The sequence below is a fragment of the Trichoderma atroviride genome, chromosome 4, assembly GCF_020647795.1.
Source record: "Trichoderma atroviride chromosome 4, complete sequence".
Classification (NCBI taxonomy): Eukaryota; Fungi; Ascomycota; class Sordariomycetes; order Hypocreales; family Hypocreaceae; genus Trichoderma; species Trichoderma atroviride.
Genome location: NC_089403.1, coordinates 4,090,240 through 4,113,357, shown reverse-complemented (window position 1 = coordinate 4,113,357; position 23,118 = coordinate 4,090,240). Strand labels below are relative to the sequence as shown.

The 23,118-nt window shown below is 51.8% G+C and overlaps 11 protein-coding genes across 11 annotated transcripts; 3 read left to right on the top strand and 8 right to left on the bottom strand.

The window, feature by feature from the left end:
- Positions 1-178: 178 nt before the first annotated feature.
- Positions 179-667, top strand: TrAtP1_008736 (uncharacterized protein; the record flags this gene model as incomplete). Its single annotated transcript, XM_066114029.1, has 1 exon — positions 179-667. The coding sequence occupies one exon, from the start codon at positions 179-181 to the stop codon at positions 665-667; it is 489 nt and encodes a 162-aa protein (XP_065970122.1).
- A 4,938-nt stretch (positions 668-5,605) lies between these two features.
- TrAtP1_008735 (uncharacterized protein) lies at positions 5,606-6,202 on the bottom strand (the record flags this gene model as incomplete). Its single annotated transcript, XM_066114028.1, has 1 exon — positions 5,606-6,202. The coding sequence occupies one exon, from the start codon at positions 6,200-6,202 to the stop codon at positions 5,606-5,608; it is 597 nt and encodes a 198-aa protein (XP_065970121.1).
- Positions 6,203-6,215: 13 nt separating this feature from the next.
- TrAtP1_008734 (uncharacterized protein) lies at positions 6,216-8,539 on the bottom strand (the record flags this gene model as incomplete). The annotated part of the gene is made up of 5 exons (XM_014086971.2): positions 6,216-6,496; positions 6,704-6,960; positions 7,644-7,930; positions 8,016-8,227; positions 8,287-8,539. The coding sequence occupies 5 exons, from the start codon at positions 8,537-8,539 to the stop codon at positions 6,216-6,218; spliced, it is 1,290 nt and encodes a 429-aa protein (XP_013942446.2).
- Positions 8,540-8,873: 334 nt separating this feature from the next.
- On the bottom strand, positions 8,874-10,125 carry TrAtP1_008733 (uncharacterized protein). Its single transcript, XM_014086970.2, has 2 exons — positions 9,932-10,125; positions 8,874-9,855 (listed from the first exon to the last, which is right to left on the bottom strand). Coding segments are annotated over exons 1-2 (744 nt in total). The 5' UTR covers positions 9,934-10,125; the 3' UTR covers positions 8,874-9,113.
- Positions 10,126-10,565: 440 nt separating this feature from the next.
- TrAtP1_008732 (uncharacterized protein) lies at positions 10,566-11,604 on the bottom strand (the record flags this gene model as incomplete). Its single annotated transcript, XM_014086969.2, has 3 exons — positions 11,307-11,604; positions 10,751-11,236; positions 10,566-10,698 (listed from the first exon to the last, which is right to left on the bottom strand). The coding sequence occupies exons 1-3, from the start codon at positions 11,555-11,557 to the stop codon at positions 10,566-10,568; spliced, it is 870 nt and encodes a 289-aa protein (XP_013942444.2). The 5' UTR covers positions 11,558-11,604.
- Positions 11,605-12,296: 692 nt separating this feature from the next.
- On the bottom strand, positions 12,297-13,760 carry TrAtP1_008731 (uncharacterized protein; the record flags this gene model as incomplete). The annotated part of the gene is made up of 2 exons (XM_014086968.2): positions 12,297-13,439; positions 13,683-13,760. 2 exons carry the CDS (start codon positions 13,758-13,760, stop codon positions 12,297-12,299), a joined length of 1,221 nt encoding a protein of 406 aa, XP_013942443.2.
- A 980-nt stretch (positions 13,761-14,740) lies between these two features.
- TrAtP1_008730 (uncharacterized protein) lies at positions 14,741-15,784 on the top strand (the record flags this gene model as incomplete). Its single annotated transcript, XM_014086966.2, has 1 exon — positions 14,741-15,784. One exon carries the CDS (start codon positions 14,741-14,743, stop codon positions 15,782-15,784), a length of 1,044 nt encoding a protein of 347 aa, XP_013942441.2.
- A 1,077-nt stretch (positions 15,785-16,861) lies between these two features.
- Positions 16,862-17,315, bottom strand: TrAtP1_008729 (uncharacterized protein; the record flags this gene model as incomplete). The annotated part of the gene is made up of 2 exons (XM_066114027.1): positions 16,862-16,993; positions 17,073-17,315. The coding sequence occupies 2 exons, from the start codon at positions 17,313-17,315 to the stop codon at positions 16,862-16,864; spliced, it is 375 nt and encodes a 124-aa protein (XP_065970120.1).
- A 1,947-nt stretch (positions 17,316-19,262) lies between these two features.
- Positions 19,263-21,194, top strand: TrAtP1_008728 (uncharacterized protein; the record flags this gene model as incomplete). The annotated part of the gene is made up of 1 exon (XM_066114026.1): positions 19,263-21,194. One exon carries the CDS (start codon positions 19,263-19,265, stop codon positions 21,192-21,194), a length of 1,932 nt encoding a protein of 643 aa, XP_065970119.1.
- A 200-nt stretch (positions 21,195-21,394) lies between these two features.
- TrAtP1_008727 (uncharacterized protein) lies at positions 21,395-22,138 on the bottom strand (the record flags this gene model as incomplete). The annotated part of the gene is made up of 1 exon (XM_066114025.1): positions 21,395-22,138. One exon carries the CDS (start codon positions 22,136-22,138, stop codon positions 21,395-21,397), a length of 744 nt encoding a protein of 247 aa, XP_065970118.1.
- A 217-nt stretch (positions 22,139-22,355) lies between these two features.
- TrAtP1_008726 (uncharacterized protein) lies at positions 22,356-22,646 on the bottom strand (the record flags this gene model as incomplete). Its single annotated transcript, XM_014086964.2, has 1 exon — positions 22,356-22,646. The coding sequence occupies one exon, from the start codon at positions 22,644-22,646 to the stop codon at positions 22,356-22,358; it is 291 nt and encodes a 96-aa protein (XP_013942439.2).
- Positions 22,647-23,118: the final 472 nt, after the last annotated feature.

The following is a 23,118-nucleotide window of genomic DNA, read 5'->3' as shown; positions in this document are numbered from 1 at the left end:
CATTCCAGGTGCTCCAGACGGTGAATAATAGCGCCGGCGTGTTTGCCATTACCAGCAGCAATAGAGGCCAGCAAGGCCATGTTCGGCTATAATTCGCTCATTATCTGGGCGAGCAGCTGAGGCAACGAGACAAGATCTGCGTCAGCCAAGGCACAGGCTGAGTGCATGTGCTGGGTACATGTACGTACCGAGTACCCTTCTGCGAACCCCTCCATGCGCTGCATCTCAGCTAATCTCTTCCTTTCCAACGCCGGATGCGACTGTCCGTCGAAAGCATCGGACCACGCCCTCCTTCCACGGCCTAGAACCTCGAGATCTGAGCAAGGTTTTCTCCTCATCTACGGCATCCGCATGGCCTGCCGGCGCCAATTCGCCACAGCCAATGTTGGCGCTCGCTAAGATCAAGGACGGCAAACTAACATCCACAGCATCGAATGCTCCGAACCTGGACCAGGTTTGGCCACGAAGAGGCACTCGCACCGAGCCGAGGAACCTGCAATGCCACTGCCACACCGTACCAGGAGCCGGTACCACAGGCCACAGGTGGAAAATTGAGCGCCACTGCAGCACCCAGTATGGATCGCCAGCCCGGGATGCGCAGCGAGAAACAGGCAACAGAATTCCTCACATGCTGACTGGATGCTTTCGGGGTTATACCGCCCACTAGCGGCCGGCATGCGAAGAAATAGGCTGGGGCCGCGGCACTATCAGCATCCACTTGCGAACGCATCCCGCGCGCCAATGCTCACGCCATGGCCGGTGGCTGCTGCTATAGACGATGCTACCATGTAGTCCTCGCAGCCTTCAGAAATCAGCCGTCGCCTCACTCTCTTACCAAGTATTAACGGCTCTCGGGCATGCAGAATCCAAGCGCGCTCCTCTTCCTGCCTAGCGTGGCACCAGACCAGGCCTTGACTTGGACGAATATGTCCGAATGCAGAACTTCTTCTTGACTCCGTACACAGAGCGAGTATTGACGGAAGACTGCATCTCAATTAATCACGCCGAGGTCTGAGCAGTCAAAAGGGCCGTCCAACGCTGCAAGTACTTCGTATACGCGCTGACATCTGCTGATCATCGAGGTACTCTTCAGCTGCTAGTAAAACAACATGGTGGGGATGATCCATTAATCTGCTCCCACAAAATTAATTCTGCTGCCTGATCATTGCCAGAAGTGAGAGCAAGAAATAGCCTGTCAATCAGCAAAACCGAAATTCCGCTTTTATCCCCTCTGGGCTAGCTCAGCAGCAGATGCTTGCCAATGGGCGGAGAATGGCGAACGAGGTCCCCAAGTCTTGTTACAGTCGAATACGAGTCAAAAATACCTACTTGCAAGAATATGGACATGAGCCAACAGAGAGTACGCGTACTGACACATGATTTGCAGCGCTACACACTCAAGTACTGCTACAGCAAAGTCAATCAACATCAAGGATACAAAATCCTCACTCGCAGCTAGGAAGCCAATGACGGCTGATACCAAAGTTTGGGACCGCCATCAGACAAGGTAGTCCCAGCTGCGAGAGTCATGCATCCATAACACGTGATGGATAGACTACAGGTCTGGAATTATTGCTTCCATATAGACCGAGCCAAGCTTTCATTCTCTCTTGTACTCTGTACTCTCACGTCTCCACATCTCTCCGTCCAGGTGGACCACCGCTTTAACTACAGCAATCTACTGTTTGATATTCGGCGTTGTATTGGTAGATCTTATCCAAACAAGTCAAGCTGAGAATGCTGAGACATTCATGGCTGCAGCATGGCTGATGGGTCGAATCTACGATTCAAAAATGCAGAGATAAGGGCCTGATAACTCCAAGTCGGGGCAGAGTAGCGTTCAGTCTGCAAATCATAATTGGCAGCGCATACTGAAGCAAATGCTCAGGAACTCGACTCTGTTGCCATCGTTTGCAGTCTCCATTTCCAATAATACCCATCACTAGTCGGAGCTTACCGCCCAGCCTCCTTGGCCAGACTAAAGATACCAAGGGTGGAAATATTTGATTACATACAAGCCAAGCTTTCGGCCTCACCGCGTCCAACATCAATACCACGATTGAAAATGGCCATGGCTAGTCGATTTCTAGCGTAATTATGTGAGTCTTCATTTATTCACTCAGACTAGCACGTGTATGCTTCAAGTTTCCCTTTTGTGAAAATGCTTCTCATAATGTTCGAGCTTCTCCAGCGAATGAGTGTGAATATCTCGATACGCCACCTCCAACTGGCCATGCCAAGTGCCTCAGCCCTCAAACGCCACCCTTTCTGAACCGTCTTGTCAATCTCCACACACCATGTCGCTAGCTTGGCATTAGACCACCCGCTTTCAAAGCCATTCCGCTCCACGTTCTATCCTTGCCCGAGCCGGGGGGCATAAACAAGACCCGCACATGGGATCTAATCTTGACCAGTGGCAGCTGTGATAATGCTGATGCCTGCTATGAAAAAGCCATCATGGACACGAGCATGTGAGCTACGGACGAGGACTGAAAATAGTACACCGCCCGCATGGATCACGCTTGTATCATGAATGGAACTGCTCGGCAATGTCACGCCCCCCCACGAGGCTTGCTGGAGCTAAGAACGTATGGAGTATCAAGTATGATGCCGGAGATCCAGCCCCGAGTACTCGGATCATGCTATCCTGCAATGAAACCGCCATGGTGTTGAGCTATTGGATATAGCTTTTAGGCATCCAAGTTATATACCTTGGCTTGCAGGCGGTCTGGGCCTCTTCCTCCGGACATAATCCCCTCATATGGAAATCTCCCATGGCAAGCATCGCTAATCCGAGAGTAATCGTAGCTGAGCATTCGGGCGTTTCTGCGAAACATTACACGATTGCGAAGCCGGAGGATTATATGCATGGCTCATGTGGCGACAAGTCTTTGGATTCTCTCGTCCTACGATTAGAGCCATTTCCATGATCCATTTGCAGATTTCTCAGGTTTAAACATAGCTACAGGCTTTTGATTCGACTGAGTGGTTGGTTTTCATGGAATCAACATGAAATATATGTAGGCAGCTAGTGTAATTACGGATGAGCAAACAATGACGTGTAGCTTTGTATTTCACAAACTTCGACTGCCGTTGGCACTTGAAATATGAGAATGCGTAGGCAACACGTAGACTATTTCACTTGTACTCTGTTATAAACTTATTCACACTTTATCAACGTGTTTGTGTAGGGGCGTCAATGTCATTTGCACGCTTGTTGACGTATCACCATCATGTTGCTAATTGCAAAGTGTTTGCAAAACCCTTTCAAACATGGCAAAGAAAGTCGTATTCAAATTCCCCAAAGGTACAGAGGTAGCACTGATTGCGCGGTTAAAAGAGAGACCGGTACACTAAAAATTTCGATATGATTTCAAGTAAAGAACTATATATCACGTTGACACTAAGCGTTAATGGACATGATGGCCGAGACGTTGTAACTCACACAAATTAAGAATAACTTTGCGCAGGCTTGGCTTCGATGTAGGCATTTATGTGAACGACAATTTCTAGTCTCCAATGTATCAAAATTATGAAGGATATTACAAATTCAATTTGGTTATATTCCTTATAGGGTAAAGCAGTCCAGCACCCAGCTGCTATTTCTGCGACTTTTAAGCGTTAATATAACTTTATATGCAGATTGACTGTGCTATTAGATGCATTGGATAGTAGAGCTGGTCTTCTAGATAACATTTCCCTTCTTATAGCAATTGATGACTGCATGTGCCATAAAAACCTCGTACCAGCGAACCATGTAATTGGTATTGTAAAAATTTCATAAACTACCTAGGTAGGCTCACGCATTGTCCGATGCACTAAGGACCAAAGACTGAATTAGATGGGATGTTAAACTCTTTTCATACTCCAAAGCAGTTCTCTAAAAGGCTAGCCAACGCCTTTTACTCTCTTGAAAATATCACACCTCAATTGATTAACTTTTCGACAAAACATTGAGCCGCACACGCAGCACTCCAGGATCTCATAGCACCAGCTGTTTCTCGAAACTAGCGACAATAGTAATCCAGGAGCCATTGACAACACAGACTTTCTTTCATCACACAAGCACTCTCCCAAGAATCTGAAATGTCCCATCTAAACTCCAATATGTCGCGCAGGGGAGAGCCAAAACGCCTGCTCCGGAAAGAATGTCATAATTACCAATATTGCTGGTCTTGGGGGCAAGACCGCCTGGCTGGAAAAGGTCGTTCTTCCTAGTGATTTCATCATCGTGGAATTTGTCTTCCGCTTAGAGTAAAAAGGCAAACACTCAAAGCATACCTAATTGAAATCGCAGCGGCAGACCTAGTCAAGTTGGTCAGCAATCGAAGAATCTTCGTTACCAGTGCTTTTCCATGAGATATGTACAACGTGGATATTAGCCATTAATAAGGCAACAGCGTCCCTCCATCAATGTGCCTCACCTGTGGTATCGGCGGAACAGTGTTTAAAAGGGTATTTCTATTCTTCAAACGTTAAATACACTTTGGCGAAGACCAAATATCCACTCAGGCAATGGTTTAGTGGGAGTTGGATGAACACATCGAGGTTGCCGATAGGATATCATGCCTTGTACGTTACCAAGTCAATATCGCTTTAGCTCTTGCTCAAGTAATCCATGACTTGTTAGACCATCATGAAAATTTATCGTTCGAGTTTGAGTGTCTGGGTGAGATTCGAACATTCACGCTCATCAACTTCTAGCGTGACGAACCTGAATAGGCGCGAATATGAAGTGGTAAGCCCCTTACTCTCAGACTTGGGGGAAAGTTATCCAGCATCCCAGTTCTATTATCTGGCACTCCAGTTATAGCATGGGCTACTGCTGTTGCTGCCACTGCTGTTGCTACTAGTGCTATATTCTGATGAGTGGACTCGTTGATAGAAAACCCGAATCTAGAGGATTTTCTGTTGCCACTTTTGCTCAGGCCAACTGCCGCACTGTCGACAAGCTGGTGCTCGAGCTTCAGATCTGAGAATTCAGCTTCGAAAATCTCCTTTATAACCTTCCGCCAGAGCTTGCCCGTTGCAAGCACATTCACCCCATCTACCGAAATCACACGTGTCTCTCCTCTACCACGGGCGAGGAAACCCACCTAGTCGCGCACACGCTCGATCTCTGGGCGGGAGTACGGCTCCGCGTCCCACGCCTTGCTGCAATTCATCAAGTGAATGAGAAATAAAGAATGTTGATGAGACGTAGAATGCGAAAACAGCATGGCAGGCACGCCGCCTCAAGGTATGTGTAGCCCCTGTCCACTCCTCTTTCGAAATCTATCGTGTGTCATCACAGGAAACGCCGAAAGATAAAGGTCTGTAAAAGTCCGTTTATTACTATATTAAACAACGATGCATTAATGATCCATTGAAAAGATAACTCGTGGGAGCACCATCGAATACCAAGAAAAATTGCCTCCAGCCAAGGGGATTTCAACAAATCATACATCTACCTAGTCCTTGCAAAACCACAGACAAACCACCGGCTTCTCATTCGGATTGCCCGTCCGCGTAGAATCCCATCCCACATCTTTAATCGTCTTCTTCAGCATATCCTTGTCTGCGCCATTCACCTCCAGCCCCTTGTACCACTTTCCTCCACCTCCGCTCACAACCTCGAAGCACTTGTTCTTTTTCGGCGTCGGATTCGTGCAGCCGAATCCCTTGAGCAGCTCCGCCATGGTGGTGTTGCACGGTATATGCGCCGCTTTGAAGGGGATTTGTGCTGTGGGGGGGAGCTGCCATGGGGGGTGTTGGTCTTGAAGACGTGGGCTTTGGTGTGTTCTGCGGGGAAGAAGTAGTTGTAGCCCGGCTCGCAGCCCGTGCCGCCGGTGGTGTTTGTCATTTGGGCAGCCGGCATGGTAGGATCAATGTTGGGATACGGCTGTGGTTGACGGGGGAGGAGATTGCCTGTTCCGTTGGGCTGGTAGGCAAATGTCTGTGGAGCTTGGAAGCCGGGATAGGCTCCCTGGGCATGCATGCCGCCATACTGCGGGAAGCCTTGGGCGGCGCCTGTAGGATAGTATCCGTAAGCCGTGTTGGGCCACGAGGCGTATTGAGGCACTGTACCAAAGTTGTAGCCTGGACCGCCAGCATGGGGGATGTATGCTTGGCCTTGGACCGGCTGGGGGGCTCCGTACGGAGAGAAGGCGGGGCGGCCGGATCCCGAGTCCCGGCCGGTGATGGGGTTCCAGCCTCCGGACATGGTGGGGTTGGGCTCAGAAGAAGGGGGCAGAAGACTGGGGCTGCCAGGTATGGACCCAGCGTTGGACGGTGGGATCGAACGAGGCTTGCCAGTGGCCGGGGACGGCACCAGAGATGGTGGGATCCCAGACAGAGGCCGGGTTGATATAGGTTGGTGGTTGCAGATGGTTTAGGGCGTGATGAGTGTAATAATGAGGAGGAGGGTAGGGATAAGTGTGAGGATGGATGTGAGAGTGAGGGTGGAAATTGTAATTGTATGGAGAAAAGGCCGGAGTACGGTTATTATAGCCTTGGTCTGCGTTGAGTGTACGGCTGTAAGTCTCAAAGGGCCGAGACTGATGCTGGGGCGATTCAGAGTGGCGAACTGGAGGAGATTGTACTTGCAAGCTAGCGTCAATCAAGGCTACTCCAAGTAGATACATGTATATCTTGAAAAAAGCAAAAGGCTGAGATGAGGGTGATTCGAAATCAAAAACCGTCAATCATTGCATGGCTGGCTTACCAGTTGGTGAATCAGATCCAAAGTCTGTCTCTCCTTCTGCTTCCTCTTCCGAATCTTGCTCTTCGTCCGACTCAAACTGAATGTCAAGGTGGGCAGCAAACAACTCTGTGCTCCAAATGATGCGATCCTGATTGTCGTAAAAGGCGCCGACAACGATCCACGCCCAGAACGGGGGGTCCTGGCTGGTTTTGAGTATTTGGGTGATGATGAGCTTGGTGGCAGGTGGCGGAAGCTCCCCGGCCTCGATGTTGATCGTCCTACGGTTCACGCGAGGACCGTTGGGCATAGAGATGGTGGATGGGGAGGCCGATGAGCACGGCCAGAAATAAACCGGGATAAATTGGTAAACAAAATGGACTGTTCCTTTCAAACGCGAGAAGAAATTGGAATGAGAAAGATGGATGTCATGTCTCTCTTATAAAAGCGTAAAAGTTGGAGACAGGAGAACGGTCTTCTCGTAATGACTCGTCAAGAGCTGTTGATTATGTACCTATGGGCGTAGCCATTGATTCACCCCGATGAAGATGGAGGAGGGAAGCACGCGCGCAAACTCTGATGGCTTTGGAGCGCGGCTTGTACGATGACAGCTCAGTTAGTGGTGAATCACGAGCGGACATTTGGTGGCACAGATTGGATGAGGATACGCGGCGGCGTCGGTGATGAGAGAGAGTTTGTTATGTTGATGGACAAGCTGGAAGCATGGCGGATTAGTTTCACCGCTGCTTGTAGCAAAATGATGTCTTTTGTTCTTTGCTTGAGTATGGTGTATCAAGAATGCTATTTGAATTGATAAAATTGGTGGTTTGAGAACATTTCTTCCGACGTGTTTACAAATAGCAATGTCCAAAGTCCAAAGCAATCATGTACATGCATACATGCATTTATAGTCTAGGTAGTATGACATGATAGGTATCCTCGGCACCATCAAGACAAGCCTTACCACGGAACCTCCTGGAATTTCCCGTCTTCAAACTCCCAAAACGTGCCCGGAGCAATAGCGCCCTTTTCAGATTCCAGCAATCTCACAAACGCCTCACCACTATCGACCGGATCTTTTTTGCCACGGTAATTATTGAATGCAGTCTTCGTATGGCCGGGACTGACGCTCCAGAATGTAACCTTCTCCCCTTCGTCCTTGTAGTTATCTTCGGTTATTTGATAGTGCAGCGTCAGCATGTTCAGCGCAGCTTTGGAAACGCAGTAGTCGATTAGAGCTACGGGTGGAAGCTGTATGGACAGCAAAGAGGATACAGATACGTTAGTCGCCTTGGTGATCCTAATAGAAATTAGGGGAAAGGGGGGGTATCGGTACCTCTCTGCTTGCTGTACGACCGAGACTCCCTCTAGCGCTAGAGTTCATAATGACTCTCGGCCAGGAACTCTTCCGGAGAAGCGGGATAAATGCCTTGGTCACGAGGATGTTGGATGTAACACAGTTGTTGAAGTTGAGGTTGGAGCACTCCTTGAGCTCAACGAGATTCTCAGTTTTAGGCAGCTGAAGGCTCGCAGCATTATTGATGAGCACTATTAGAGAATAAGTGAGTGACGAGTTCACAATTGTAGCGTTCAAGTGTTATACGTACCATCTAGCCTTCCATACTTCTTATCCAGAGCCTCGACCGCCGCCGTTATGCTCTGAATATCCTCGATATCAATCTGCACCGCATCTAGCGGAGATGAGACGCCCTGCCCTCGCAGCGTTTCAATGGCCTCATAGCCAGCCTCAAGTCTTCGGCAGCCCAGAATGATGGTTGACAAAGGCATACGGCCTGCAATCGCTTGGGCGATGCCGAATCCGATGCCTCGGTTTCCTCCGGTGATGAGAATGATGGACATGGCGTCGCAGTGTGAATTGCTGGTTTCTTGCTATTGGATTTCATTTTGTTTTGTTTCATCGACACAATACTGAAGCATTATATACAATATTTTGAGCTGGACTTAGGAGGCGCTTCTTGCAAGGAAAACCGCATTTTACGGCCATCGGAAATCTGTAGATGCTGGTAGCGCTTAAGTCCGGGCCGTCCCAAGATTGGATCCCCAGCTGGAGGGAGGTAACTGAATAGCTCTGCGCACTGCTAACCAATGGGAGATGAGAATTCATTTCGAGCTGTATCACTACTAATCACAATTGGTTCATGTAAGTGCCTAATAGCGTATGTCATGACCGGGGTGAAAAGATTGAAAGCATCAGTATATTTAAATCACGGCCATCTACTCTCTCCTCTGTGCTGTGCTCCATGCTTTGTGCTCCATACTCCAAGCCCAATCGGGCAAACACAATAAACAGCATGTCAGAATACAAAAGGCTTCATCGCAGTCCATAGCCCATAAATCCAGCTTGTAAATCTGTCTTGGGTGTCATCTCACAAGAAGACGCATATCGCTTTCCACGTATGAAACGTCTCATACATCAAAGGTCATAAAGTCGGTCGCCATCAATGCTATCCTGTCGAACTATCCTCACCGTGCCAACAGCCATCTTCTTGGTCGCTACCTCGACCTCCTTCTTGCGCTTCTGCTGCTGTTGCTGAAGCTTTCCAACCTCTGAGACCAAGCCCTTGAGGTACACTTCGGCCTGCACAGTGGCGCTATACGCGGCCGGCGTCCAGTTCCAAATGTTGCGCCTTTCGACGTCTGCACCGGCCGCGAGCAAAGTCCGCAAGCCCAGCAAGTTGCCATTGCCGCTTGCATAGTGGAGAGCCGTGTTTCCCTCTGCATCGGCTCTTTGCACCGCCTCGTAGGGTCCTCCAGGGACATATGTCAACAGCAGCTGTAGTATAGTGTCGTGGCCGCCCACGCTGGCCTCCATGACGGCATCTCGGCCGCGAACGTCTCTTCGTAGAATACAACCCGTGTCGTTCTCACACAGCAAGTGGACGACTTCTGTGTGGCCAGCACCAGAGGCAAGCATGAGGGCCGTCTGGTGGTTCTCGTTTAGGGCGGGGCATGGATCTTCGTGTCCGGCTTCGAGGAGCACCTTGCAGACTTGCTTGTGGCCGAGCGAGGCGGCAAGGTGCATGTTGGAGTTGGAGAGGCCAACCGGAGAGGTGTCGGGGTTGTGGAGGAGCGAAGGGTGGGATTTGAGGATGCGCTTCACGAGCAGCGCATCGCCCGCGTGGATTGCGCGTCGCAGTCGAATCGAAGGCTCGATCCTGCATGATGATCATGAATTAGCATTCTCTTAGTCGGACGACAATCGGAGGAGCGCCATTTTGCTGCGAATCTTACATGATGGCGATGGATCAAGTCGTCATGATGGGAGGCTTTCACTAATCAAAACGCATGCTGTGCCGGGGAGCAGGCGCTGGTGGACAGGACAGAGGTCAGCAAAGGGCGCCGTTTCTGACAACAGCCGAGAGCTGGGCCTCCACGAGGAAAGCTTTGCCAGACGGTTGGAGCGAGAGGTCAAAAGAATAAGCAGCACAGCCGGCTGGCGAGAAACTCATCGTCAGCCGAATGCGACTGCTGCGCTGCAGACCCCGCTGTACCCCGCTGTATTCCGCCGGGCAGCTCCACTGGACTCAATCGCTAGAGTGGGCGCTACGGGCGGTTGAGCCGAGGAAGCCCCAAAAGCTGGAACTATCGACACTATCGATTCGATTCGATTTAAGTGCATGTGCTCCATCTCTAAGCTTCATCGACCTGCATGTAGATACGATGCTTCCATCATGCCTACGGAACGCAGAATTTCAGGCGCATGGAAATATTTTGAGCTATCGATAGTCACAATTGACAATTATTTTATATGATTATTGCCCGGTTTGAACAAGTACTAGCATGAGCTTGAATCAGCTACATGTGGCGACGCATACTCGTTTTATTATACCCAACTCTCATATTAGTTTGACACACAGCAGTCAACTTAATCCTCAGTCTCGTTGAGTTCGTGATTCAACTTGACCGCCTCCGACTTTCCCGTATCAAGGACGACGGCAGGATCATCTTCATCTCCCTTTCGCGATACTTGGGTTCCTTTCTTCGTCTCAATAGTCGTCCTATACACAGTTAGCCTCAAGATAATAGATTCGGCGATGGCGGCAGACTCACTCTCCAGGATTGACCTCCTTGACCTTCCCTTCAGGCTGTCCTTGGCCCCAGTTCCAGCTCACTGTATCTCCCTTTTCAGGACCTTTTGTTTCTTTTCCGTTTCCTCCTCCTTTGCCATTCGGATGGCCTCCTTTCTTTGAGTCTTCCTCATCTTCTTCAGCCTGATCGTCCTTTTCCTTTTCATCATTGTCTACTGCCGCTGCGCCATCCTCTGTTTCTCTCTTCTTGCTTGTGCCAGACTGGTCATCTGGCGCTTTTCGTTTTTCTCCTGCCTTTTCCCTTTCCTCTTCGTCTTCGTCTTCCTTCCCTTCCTCTTGCTCTTGCTCTTCGCCTTCGGCATCTGCTTCAGCGCCGCCTCCGTTTGCCTCCCGCTTCTTGATGGTATCATGGCCCCAGTTCTTGAGCGATGCATAAGATTTGGTCTTTTTGACCTCCTCAACGGGCTTTTTATTATTTGCCTTTTCTTCTTGAGCCAAGTGCCGTTTGCTGCCGTCTTTCAATTAGCTTTCCTTGTCGTTATGCTGCAATAGCAGAGATGTAAAGCGCCCAAACGTACATGTAGCCTACGACCTTTCTCATGTGGGTGATGTGATCGTCCGTGTACCTTTCCGGATCCTTTTCCGAGTTGGCCTCTAGAATCTCAACAATCTGTCGACCGCTGTCGTGGCCAACAGATTCTCCGCCCCCATCCTCTTTAGGCCATCCTGCGCCTTCAGACTGGTCGCCCTTTAGCCAGTCCTTCAATTCCTTGGCCGTCATGTTGACGAGTTCCTTGAACTCCTGGATGACCTCGTTCTTTTCCTTCATTTTGAAAGCGGTTGTTGCTCTTTCTATGTTCAAAGAGATCGACTTTCTTATTCTACATATGATTCTGACTACAACAGCAGAGTAGATATTGGCTTCTTATATGGAGAAATCTTTCAGCCTTTTACGTTGCCGATTCATTGTGCTGTTAAACTTTATCTAGATCGACGCTTTCGGTACTTGCGTCATGGATCATCACCAACATCGGAGAGGCCCATGCGCCTAACTGAGACTAAATTTCCAAAATTCCAAGTTGGTATTGAAGGGGCGCCAAGGCGGAGAATTGCCCTTGACTATCTCAAATCTAATCTTGGTACATGAAACTAAATGAGAGCGGAGAATGTTACCGCTGACGTAGAATATGTAAAATAGTCGACGGGATCTCATGGTTTTGGAGAGACGATGTTAGCGCTTCCAAATTAGGAAATGGGCTTTCTCGGTACCCTGCAACGAAATGAGATGTGCTTGCTTTGCATTTTCGCTTTATTTTATTGTATAACTTGGGGAAATAGCAATAATCTAGGTGTGAGCTATGAAAAGGAAATTAAATACATGCAGTATGGCCACAAAGTTGGGTCAAATTGATGAATATTGACTATACGTCGTATCATCTCGATATACAGCGAAGGAAGCTCATTGAGCCGACTCTTCAGATTATAGTATGTTAAATCATGGCGTGTTGTTGAGATAATCAATTACTCTGCACATTAAATTACAAATTTTACACAACTTGACGTACAATTCATGTTCTAGCCGCGTTAATTGCCCTCTTCTTGAGAACCGCCGAATTCTCATTCAAGCCGTGAAAGTCATGCGCATCCAAGCACGCCTGCCGGCTCAGCAGAACAGCCGGCATGGCCCTCTCCTTCATCTCCCTCTCATACGCGTCCATGGCCTCAGCCCGAGTCTTGTCACCGGCGTACACTGCCTTGATCTGGCGAAGCAAATGCCAAGCGTCGAGAATGCCGTGGTTGCCCGCCTCGCCACGGTACATGACCATGGCGTGCGCGGCGTCGCCAGCCAGAGTCACTCGGCCGTCATGATTGTCCCAGTCCCGGCAGGGCCAGTCTTGCAAGACGAGGTGTAGGGTGGGCGAAGTCTCGGGGATGGCCTGTACAATGCTGTACAAGTCCGGGTGGAAGCCGGTAGCCAGGCGCTTAATCATGGCGATGCGCTCCGAGTTTGACTCGGGGATGTGCTCGTCGTGATCTTTGGCGAGCCATGAGGTCATGATTTGCACGCGGTAGTGTTCGTCAGCGGTTCCAGCACTGCCGTTCACCTCTGGCGTCTCTAGAACTGAGACATAGATAAAGACGCCAGTTTCTGGATGGCAGCCTTGGAAGAGCAGCGGATCAATCTGTCGCAGTGGCTTGATCTGCGCGGGTGTCAAATCGACAGAGACGCCAACCAACTTGACGGGTAGCAAGTAGTTCTGGTAGTCTTCTGGCACAAGATATTTCCTTGTCTGTGAATTGCTGCCTTCGGCGCCAATGAGCATTTTCCCCTCGGCCGCGCTTCCATCTGCGAAAGCGGCCTTGACGCCGTTGTCCGAGACTTGGACGTCTGTCAGCTGCTTGTCCCAGTGGACGTTTTCCGCGACATTCTTGAGTAGAAGCCGGCGCAGCTTCTCGCGATTCACACGGCGACGCGCGTTGGGAGGGATGTAGAACTTGGGCTCTTTTGTTTTGAGGTTGATGAAGATGAAGTTGCCCGTGTCGTTACGGCCAGTCTCTGGATCGACTTGGACGTCATCCAAGCCGGCGAATGTGTCTTGATCGATAATCTCGCCGAGGTACTGCAGCACCCAATGCAGAGTGATGGCCCAGCCCTGTCCTCGGGCATCGATGTTCTCGTCTCGCTCGTAGATTTCGAAAGGAATATTTGCCTAGATGCAACACGAACATGGGCGTAGAATTAGCACATCTGGGCTCCGACGTAATGATATAGACCATTGGCCTGAAGCTGTTACACCCTATTGGGCCATGCTGCCACCGCAAGCTGCAGCTGCAGCAGAACCAACAGCCAACGCAGGTGGCTCCATCATGACCGTGAGGGACCAAGCAGCTTTAGCGCAGCCAAGGTGTGCGTTTTGGAAATTTCCTTGAGCTCTGTTGATTTGCGACATTACCTTTTTGAGCCCGTGTGCCAACGTCAAGCCCACGACTCCGGCGCCAATGATCAGCACGGGCTTATCGTTGACCGTCATCTTGACCGTTGCAACGGCTGCTGGGGAGGTTTGTTTGTTTGCTCTCTTCGACTCTTGTGCGTGAGAACAACAAGGCAATGGGATTCAGGCTTGCCAACGGTTGATAAGGGAATCCAGGACACGGTTTTCTCACAACATGAAGGCGCCGACGTCTTTTATCTGTATTGTATGACAGATACTTGTGTTCTTCACAGAACAGGGGGCCACGATGAGGTGCCTGTTGGTGGCCAAATAGGAAATTGATGCAACCGATTCAAACACAGTCTGATCAGCCAATACTCATGGGAAGCTGCGTGGCGGCCCCCTCCAACTCTCCAAGGGACCCAAAATTTCGTACTCGCCGCCACATGGGCGAGGGCTTCTGGGAACGCGGCGTGAGCTGAGCAACGGACCACAATCGCACACTCTGGTTCAACAGAGACATCATTTTTTTCTTCAGCGGGAGGGTCCAATCGGTGACAAGATCGTGAAGCGGCGGCCGCTTCCGGGTGGGTTCCGATCCAAAAGCCTGCAGCCGTCGGACCTGAAATCTGGAGACATCTGGGCTTTTAGGGGACCCAAGAGCCCTGAAGAGCCGCCGCATAGCAAGCCTGTACCGCGGCATCTGAGAGCTGGTGATGCCTGGCGCCTGTCAGCCAGCATGCCTCGTGTCGCTCGTCTCTCTCGGACTCTGTTTTTGCGTCCTCTTTACAATTTCGCGCGAGTTCCAGCTCTGCGGCGCAGGCTGAGGGTGCAACATGTGGGGGTCTGCATGCAAGTCCTTTAACCCCTCCATTCTCCTCCACGGCGGCTGAAGCTGGAGCTACATGTATGATGCCATGTATTGAGTTCTCACCCGTCAGAGCTGTCAGCACATACAGACGAGACGCCGTGATTCAACTTTGCACTCACCATCCCAGCAATCCCGAAGCCTCGAGAGAAGGTCAAAGAAGGAAAACAAAGCCAAAAGAACAAGTAGAATTCTCCTCATCCCCAGCATCATGTCGTCCGACGCAAAGCACGAGGCTCTCCAGCCCCTCCACCCGTCCATGGCGGGCAAGCTGGATCCCGCCTTTGAGAAGCTCTACAACGAAAACATCGCCCACAGGCCGATGAAGCCAATCGACCTCCAGGAGCTGCGCGCCAACTACTCGGTCCTCTACAGCTATGGCACGGCCCCCGCGCCGGACGTTGGGCGCATCTACGACGATGCGATCCCGCTGGCTGATGGCACGCCGCTGCCAGTGCGTGTCTACGAGCCCGACACTCCAGGCCCGTGGCCGGTGCACATCGACTTCCACGGCGGCGGCTGGGGCCTGGGCGACCTCGAGACGGAGGCTCACATCTGCAAGCACTACTGTAAAAAGGCCAGCGTGGCCGTCATCGACGTCGCCTACCGCCTGGTGCCCGAGATGCCCTTCCCCGCGGGCATCACAGACAGCTTCGCGGCGGTCCAGTACATCCACCAGCAGGGCGCGCAAAAGTTCAACATCCGCCCAGACAGCATCTCGGTTGGCGGCGTGTCGGCTGGAGGCTGCATCGCCCTGGCAGTGGCTCACTTGGCCCGCGACGCTGCCGTCCCTCTGCGCCTGGTGGCCGTGGGATCGCCCGTCATCGACGACCTTTCGCAGTACGCCTCAGCCAGTGACTCGCCCTGGCCATCGATGCGCGAAAACGAGTTTGCACCGACGCTCAACTGGGCACGGCTGGCCTGGTTCGATAAGCTCAAGACATCTTCACTGCCCACGGAGCCTGAGGCGCACAGGGCTGCCAAGGAGCGCGTCGGCTGGTTCGCCAACCTCCTCAAGGCGCCCAACTTCAAGGACCTGCCCCATACGCTCATCTACACAGCCGGAGCTGATCCTTTGAGGGACGAGGGCGAGAGATACGCAAAGGTGCTGGTCGAGAATGGCGTCGAGGTCACGCAGCGGCGCTTCCTCGGAGTTCCGCACCCGTTTCAGCACATGGACAAGACACTGTGGCAGGCGAGAGAAGCCATCGATGGAACAGCCAGGGCGATTCGGATAGCGCATGGGGACTCGTGATGGAGGGGCAGATTTCTGCTCCATACAGCCCAACGGCATAAGAGGGTGGCTATGGATGAGCATCTTGTGGTTTACAGTGCGCCTACAGGCCGCAGTATCGGCCAGGGCTGCTTGCTCGAGTTGATATGGCATTCTCTTCGTCGCTAATCTTGCGTCCTGCCATCTTGTATCAAATTTTCTCTTTTCTTTTCAATACCGGGTCCTCTGCTTATTGGCTGACTGCATGATATATAGCAAAGGGCGCTTCGGCACGTCAGATCTCACCCTAGCATTGAACAAGAAAGAATTGACTCCATCTGGACCAGGTTCTCTGGACTTGCTGCCGGCTGATTGTGCCAAAGTACCGGTACACTTTTACCTTGTAGCATAGGAGTTGTTGCATTGCATTAGCACCGTTAGAACGAAGAAGAGAAAAAGGGTCACCGCTTTTTCCCCCGCCGAGGTTTAACGTGGCTTGCAGTTGCGAGTACCTACATACCTACCTACACATGCAGCTTCCACCAACGTCTTCTCTTCGTTGCCTGAAACTCGGCATCACAAGATGAGTGTTGGAGCCAACATCTCAGCCGAATCTGGTGCTTGCACCGTTCTTTTGCACACAACGAAATGGAAAAACAAAGGAATGTTGCGTATTTATTTCGCAACGCCAGGTACTCGCATTAGTAATTGACGTTGTGCAGATGCTACCCTGGCGAAGCATTATGCCCTTTCTTCGAATCAGTGATGTCTATCTGGAACCCACACTCCGCTGGGATTCGGATCCTGGGCCAGAACGAGATGAGATGTCGAACCGGACGTGCTTGGAGCGTTCGTTCTTTGCTCATTGTGCGTAGGATTGAGTCCGTGCTTCGTATAAAGTCGAGTAGCACAAGGGCTACTCTACAGACTCGTGCATATCAGCTAGATAGGACGGGCACGCGATTCAAGCAGCGAGCTATGCTTCTTGACAGCTCGGCTTGACCCGCGTTTGAGGCACTAGTCGCTACGCAAATTATGCTTGTTGTCGCCTACACGTATATTGGACACTACACAGAGCTCTACTTATGCCAGTATTTGTAGGGAGTAATGGTAATCGCCCTATGATTGAAAGAGAGACGACGAAGCGTTGCCCGATGCACCCACGGAATCCTTCTTTTGCTCATCTGGTGACGAAAACAGCATGAAGAAAATGGTTCGAGCAGCATCCATATTATTCCGTACGGCACCATCCTGGGTCCAATTACAGTAGCCCATTCTATGGAACATGGAGTTTACGAATACCGCCGGTACGACACCAAATCTCTTGTACCGGGTCTGTGGCCAGGGCCTTGGCCAATTGCGACAGCGTGGGCTTGGCTGGGCTAGGGATCTGGGACATCCCCTTTCGGGCGTTAGCACAAGGCGTTTGTCTGCCTTTGGCGTGGCGCATCATGCAGCTCTGCACGAGGTAGAGAGACGTGTAAGATGTTGGACAAGCCTGCGCATTGCAGAAGCGGAGATGAGGCTGTCGACAGGAAATGGACGCCTCTTTGGTGAAGGCGGTTGGCGGCATGGCTTCTGGAAGAGAAGAGGCCTGCGAGACAAGGGCTCGGACCTGATGGCCCATGCAAGATGGCTGCAAACTGAAACGCTTGAATCAACCTGCAAGTCTCTCAGCCCACCTCGCAGGACGAACGCCGTTGAGGGGGCCAGAAATGATCGGCACCCGCAAAGCGCTCTAGCTGCGATGCCGCCAGCGATGGCAGTTGAGCTGTAGGAGTGCTGATTAGCGAAGAGATTCGGGTCTGCTGCTTAGAAATGCTGCATGTACACACCAAGACTCGATGCAACCTGCTCAGCAAAGTCAGGGCCCAGATACAACGTCGGCGAACGGCCTCTTCCCCGGCTACATCGCCAACGACAGCCCTGGACACGAGACGAGCCCCCCCAATGTGTGAGACCCGGGCATGTGCCTGTACATGTGCCTGTACCTGTACCTGTGCCTGTGCCTGCTACGGCCGTGTCTGCCGGTACCCGAATGGCAGCATCAAAGGGACGCTGCGTGTATCGTGCATAGATATATCGTGTGCATATACGGCATGGCATTGATGGCATCGTCAATTAGCCGTGCCACGAGAGCTCCCAAGTCGCAGTATGCAGTACCCGTCGTAAGTCCTGCCTCGTCGGCCAAAAAAGAATGGCGTCTACATGTATACTCGCGACGGCACAGGCGCGGCAATGCCAGGGCAATCCGACATGCCGCCCCTCCTCTTCGAGTGCTGATTTACCGGAAATATATGTGCATAAGCCAAAGTCGAGCCATGTCACGTCAAGGAGAATCAGCGTCGAGACGGCGAAAATCGAAGACAAAAGATGACCTATGCGTGCCTTGGAATCTGAGAGCTAACATGGCGTGTATGAAGTCTGGCCTAGCTCGGGCGCGGCGCCAGGCGGGTTTGATCCCTATTGACTGATCGCCCACGCCAAACCCGCAGAGCTTGTTTTTCGGCCAAGTACCTGTACGGCGCGGTAGAGGCTGCAGATGACGGCCCAGTGCCATTTTGAAGCCGCAGAGCAGGCGACGTAGTCTCTTGCAAAGTTCTCATATCTGCATGCAAATGGCACGGGCAGCGTTGCGTGAGTTCAGCTCCTCATCTTGGTGCTTACAGGGGGGGGCCAAGTCTGGGGTCTCGGAGCGACCCTGGTGCACCCTCAGTTTGCTCGCCAAAGCCTGGCAAGGCACGACAAAGAGAGTAGCAGCAGTTGAGGCGCTGTGGTAGCAGTACATCTGGCGCAAGTAGTGGCGGTTTAGCGATTAATCTCCCCGGCTGTCATGGCGCCATGGATATCGGCCAACGCCTCTGCCAGAGAAGCGCTGTACTGAGTGCTGCTCCCGCTAGCGAATCCTCCAAATAAGGCCGTCCCCGCTACAGATAGATCGGCGCCACTCGTACTCGACGCCAAAGTCCCAGCAGCCTGAGATTATCTACCGGGGTCCTGCTTCGTTGCACGTCCCCGAATCCTGCTCGGTTTCTTATACCACCTACCGCTCCTGTGGGCTCAAACAGCCTCCCCTTCCGATCGCCGCCCCGTCTTCGACCAGCTCTCTGTCAACCGTGGCCTATTGATGCTCCATCTCGCCATGAGAAGCGGCGGCGAGCTTCTCGAATCTTGAGGCCCCAAAGACGATCGATCCTACTAGAGCAGGGCGCTCCCTCCCGCACCCGCTGCAGAGAAGCCTCCTTTTAGCCTTTACCCGCTTTCTACAGGACGGCCACACGGACGAGTGATTTCGAGGCGGCAAAAACTGGGGCTTGGAGCAGAGCTCAGCCAACCGTATTTACTACCTGCCACCAAACGTTTGAACCGCAAAAGTCTAGAGGAAGCTTGGAATTCCTGCTGGAGAGAGAGTGAGAGACGAAGAGAGAGAGAGAGAACGCGAGCAAGCAGGAGTGGGAACGAAACGTGAGAAGAGAAGAGACACGATATCCCACCGAGGATCAAAATTGTGCGTGTCATCATGGTCTCCGAAAGTCGCCCTGTTTGCCATCGCTGTGCCCAGATCAAGCAGGCCTGCGATGGCAGCGTGCCGTGCGCGCGGTGCCTGCGTCTGAGTCTCCCCTGTCGTCCGCGTGATGCCAGCGGTGCTTTGAACCAACCGATAGGCGACTTGCCCAAGGCGCGAATCCGGCGGGTGCAGACGGGATGCCTCATGTGCAAGCGCCGCAAGAAGAAGTGCGACGAGACGAAGCCGCGATGCGGAGACTGCAGACGCCTGTGTCTTGAATGCGCGTGGCCTCCTGAGCGCCCCAGGGACAAACTCATGGGCGCAGCCGCAGCCACGGGTGCTCCAGCGTCGGTGTCGTCGTCGACGGCGGCAACAGCAGTAGTGGCAGTCTCGCCAGAACCCATGGGCTCACGAGTTATTCCCACCCAAGAGCCCGTTGTGGTTGATACCGTTGCCGATGTATCAACCGAACTTATCATCAGAGGCGCCAATAGCCCAGCCATGAGCTCTTCCAGCAGCAGCAGCGGCGGCGACAGCCACTATTCCACGGACCACTTTAGCAGCCTGCCGCCTGTGTCATCATCAGGCAATGGATTCGAGCTTGGGCTGCCTGTCGATAGAGCAGCCTGGGATATGCATGGATCGCCCCCAACTAGTTGGCAGGATTCCATCACGCCAATGAGCTATGGCAGCCCTCACTCGGATTCTCACGATTCTCTAACTGTATCACCCGTATCGTCCATGTCGACTCTATCAGTGTATAATCCGCAGTCGCTGCCGCAGCTGTCATCACCACATGATAGAGCTTTACTCAACCATTATATAACCATTGTGTCTTCTCTGCTCTCTCGACGCATGTCAAATTCGAATCCTTACAACGGATATCTACTGCCAATTGCCCACTCCAACGACCTCGTCATGCACTGTGTGCTGGCTCTTTCGGCCAATCACTGGCGCAAGCTGCAGCCTCAACTGGCCGAAAGGGGCATCTATCACCAAAGCAAAGCAACCCAGTCTCTGGCCAGGCTCTTACCCCACGTGGACAAATCGAATGCCGACATTGCCCTTGTCAGCAGCCTGCTGCTCTGCATGACGGAGCTGTTTGATGGCACCAGTGAGGGGTGGCAGCTGCATCTGAAAGGGGCCAAGAGGCTACTCACGGCCCTGATGAACCAGCAGCAGGGAGATCGTATACACGGCCACAACAAGTTTCTCGTGCGGCTTGCTCGATTCCTCGATTCTGCCGCTACTACATCGACATGCAAGCCTCCGCTCATGGGTGAGGATGCACAAGAAGCGGCCACGCTGGACCGACTGACATCTGCTCCCGATGACGAAGATTCTGCCATATATGGTATTCCTAAAGAGTTATTCCACCTGGTGGATGTAGTCAATGCGCTTGCTGATAAGCGAAAAACTCGCGTTGACCACGCTTCAGAAGCCATCTTTCGCAAGGAAGCCACACAGATCGAAGAGCGCATCAACCACTGGTCATATGAATACGGCGGCCGATCACGCGCCGCTTGGACCATTAACCTGGCCAATGACGATGTGCTACACGCAACAATGGCTTACGAATATGCCATCAGGCTCCGCCTTCACCAGATTGTTGAAGGCTACGAGGTCAACGATCCCAGAGTCACTACCAACGTTGAGGGAATCTTGGAGTCGGTGCAAAAGATTCGCTACGGCAGTGCCTTGGAACCCTGCCTCATGTACCCCCTTGTTATGGCCGGGGGTGCATGTTGGACCATGGAGCAGCGTGTTGTCATTCAAGACCGCCTCCTAGTCATGGAGCGCACATGTGGCTTTGGATACATCTACAATGCGCGGGAGCTGGTTGAGCGCGTCTGGAAGATGAGAGACGAGACCGACGGCACCGGTACTATTGTCAACTGGGCACGGATCCGATACGAGGAGATGCATGGCCTGGCTGTTTTCTAGGCACATTTGGTTTGCCGTCGCTTAACAAAGAGGACCAGGCTTGGCATAATTTGACAAATTCTCACTACCTTTTATGGAATAATCCAAAAAACAATCTCCGGCTTGTATTGGCGGTCGAATTCTCGGCCATTATAGATGTTCTCGCCGTCACGACCAGTACTACAGCTGATAGCAGCAGCAATAATATCGCTGTTGCTCGCTTATCGAGAGTTTGACAAAGGAGCTTGTGAGAGGCTCGTAACCAGCCCAGCCACGTGAGAATGCATATCATACCCACAGACTTCTTCAATAGTCAGCTTCCCCGAACGGTCGTTGGCACTGCTCCAGCCAATCCTTTCTGTGATGTCTGTTCTGGCCCTTCGACTGCTCTCCTGTACTCGCGTGGCGCGTGGCTTGCGCTCCAGCTCGTACAGCTGAAGCTTTTCAGGTATAGACAGGTGTGCATATTTGGTGGAGAAGAGTATGCCGAGTGCCCCTGCATCCTCGAGCGCCATGCATGCGCCCTGAGATTGATCGGGCATCATCGGATGAGCTGCGTCTCCAAGTAGGCAGCAGCGACCGCTCACCCAATAGGGGTAGGGCTCATGGTTATACAGGCGCCACATCTTGACATCCTCTGCGTTACGAAACAGGGTGAGCAGCCGCCCATCTAGGTCGGAGAAGGTTGCTGCAAGATTCTCGCCTGTGGAAGAAATATTCCAACCATCCTCTTTGAGATTATTCTTTTCCGCTGGGTAGAAGCAATAGCAGCTAGCAACTTGGTGGTTTGAGCATGGGCTCATGACAACCTTATCGATGCCATTGCCGCCCCAAAACTCAATGGCACTGTTTTCAGCAAACTCGCCGAGTCCCAGTTCACGGAGCTTCTCAGCGCTGATGATACACCGGTAACAACACGACGTGGATGGTGCGACGTCTGGAACGATGCCAAGCTGCTCTCGCATCTGGCTCCTGATCCCGTCGGCGCAGACGACAACATCGTGAACAGCCTCTTTGCCGTTATCGAATGTTATTTTCCCCTGAGCGGGATCCAATTTGATCGCCTGATGGCAGACTCTTAGCTGCACCGGAGACCCGCCTCCCGTTTCGGCAATGGCCACATTTTTCAGATGCCCATGGAGATCGATCCTGTGGAAATTGTTGTAGTCTGTGCCGAAGCGCTCACGGTGGGTACTCGGCGGTAACGTTTCCCGAGGACCACTCGTGGCGGATGAGCTTCTGCAGGACGACGGGCTTAGCGGAGGATATGTCCACTTGCCATTCTTGCAGGAAGCGAGAACCGTTTGAGGCCAGTGAGAGCGAAGCACCGACTTCTCCGCTGAAATCATATCTTTCGTAGATGGTGACTTTGTGGCCGGTGCGACGGAGAGCAATAGCGGCGGATAGACCACCCAGGCCGGTACCAATGACGGCTATGTTGTAGGAAGGGGCCTGGTTTTTCGTTGCATGCATGATGCAAATCTCTTGGAAGTATGTCTCCCCTGGTTCTTGGTTTTTTAGGCGTTGACTTTTTATTTTTTTTGTCTTTTTATGTCCCTTTTGGAGCAAGAGCGTGTATGAAAACGGAGTAGCAAGCGATTTGATGAAATGAGAAAAAGGGGAGATTGTGATGGATGAGAATCTAGATGTGCTGAGATAGATGCGATGGATATCAATCAAGAATAAGATTGAATATGGAACAATAGCTGCCCTGTGAAATAAACAAACGTATTTCTTTTTCGCATCTTGAAGTTGAATGAGTGGTTGGTTGCTGGTCTGGGATGGTTTATATCCCTGAATTTTGGCTGAAATTCCAAGCGAAATGTTGGAATGGGATTTGCAGCTGATTGTCAGTTGGTCATCTAGTATCCGTCGGAGCTGCCTGTCGTCCAAGCCGCTTATAATACATAGGACGCGTATGATGTGAGTTTGTCTTCTTTGTTAG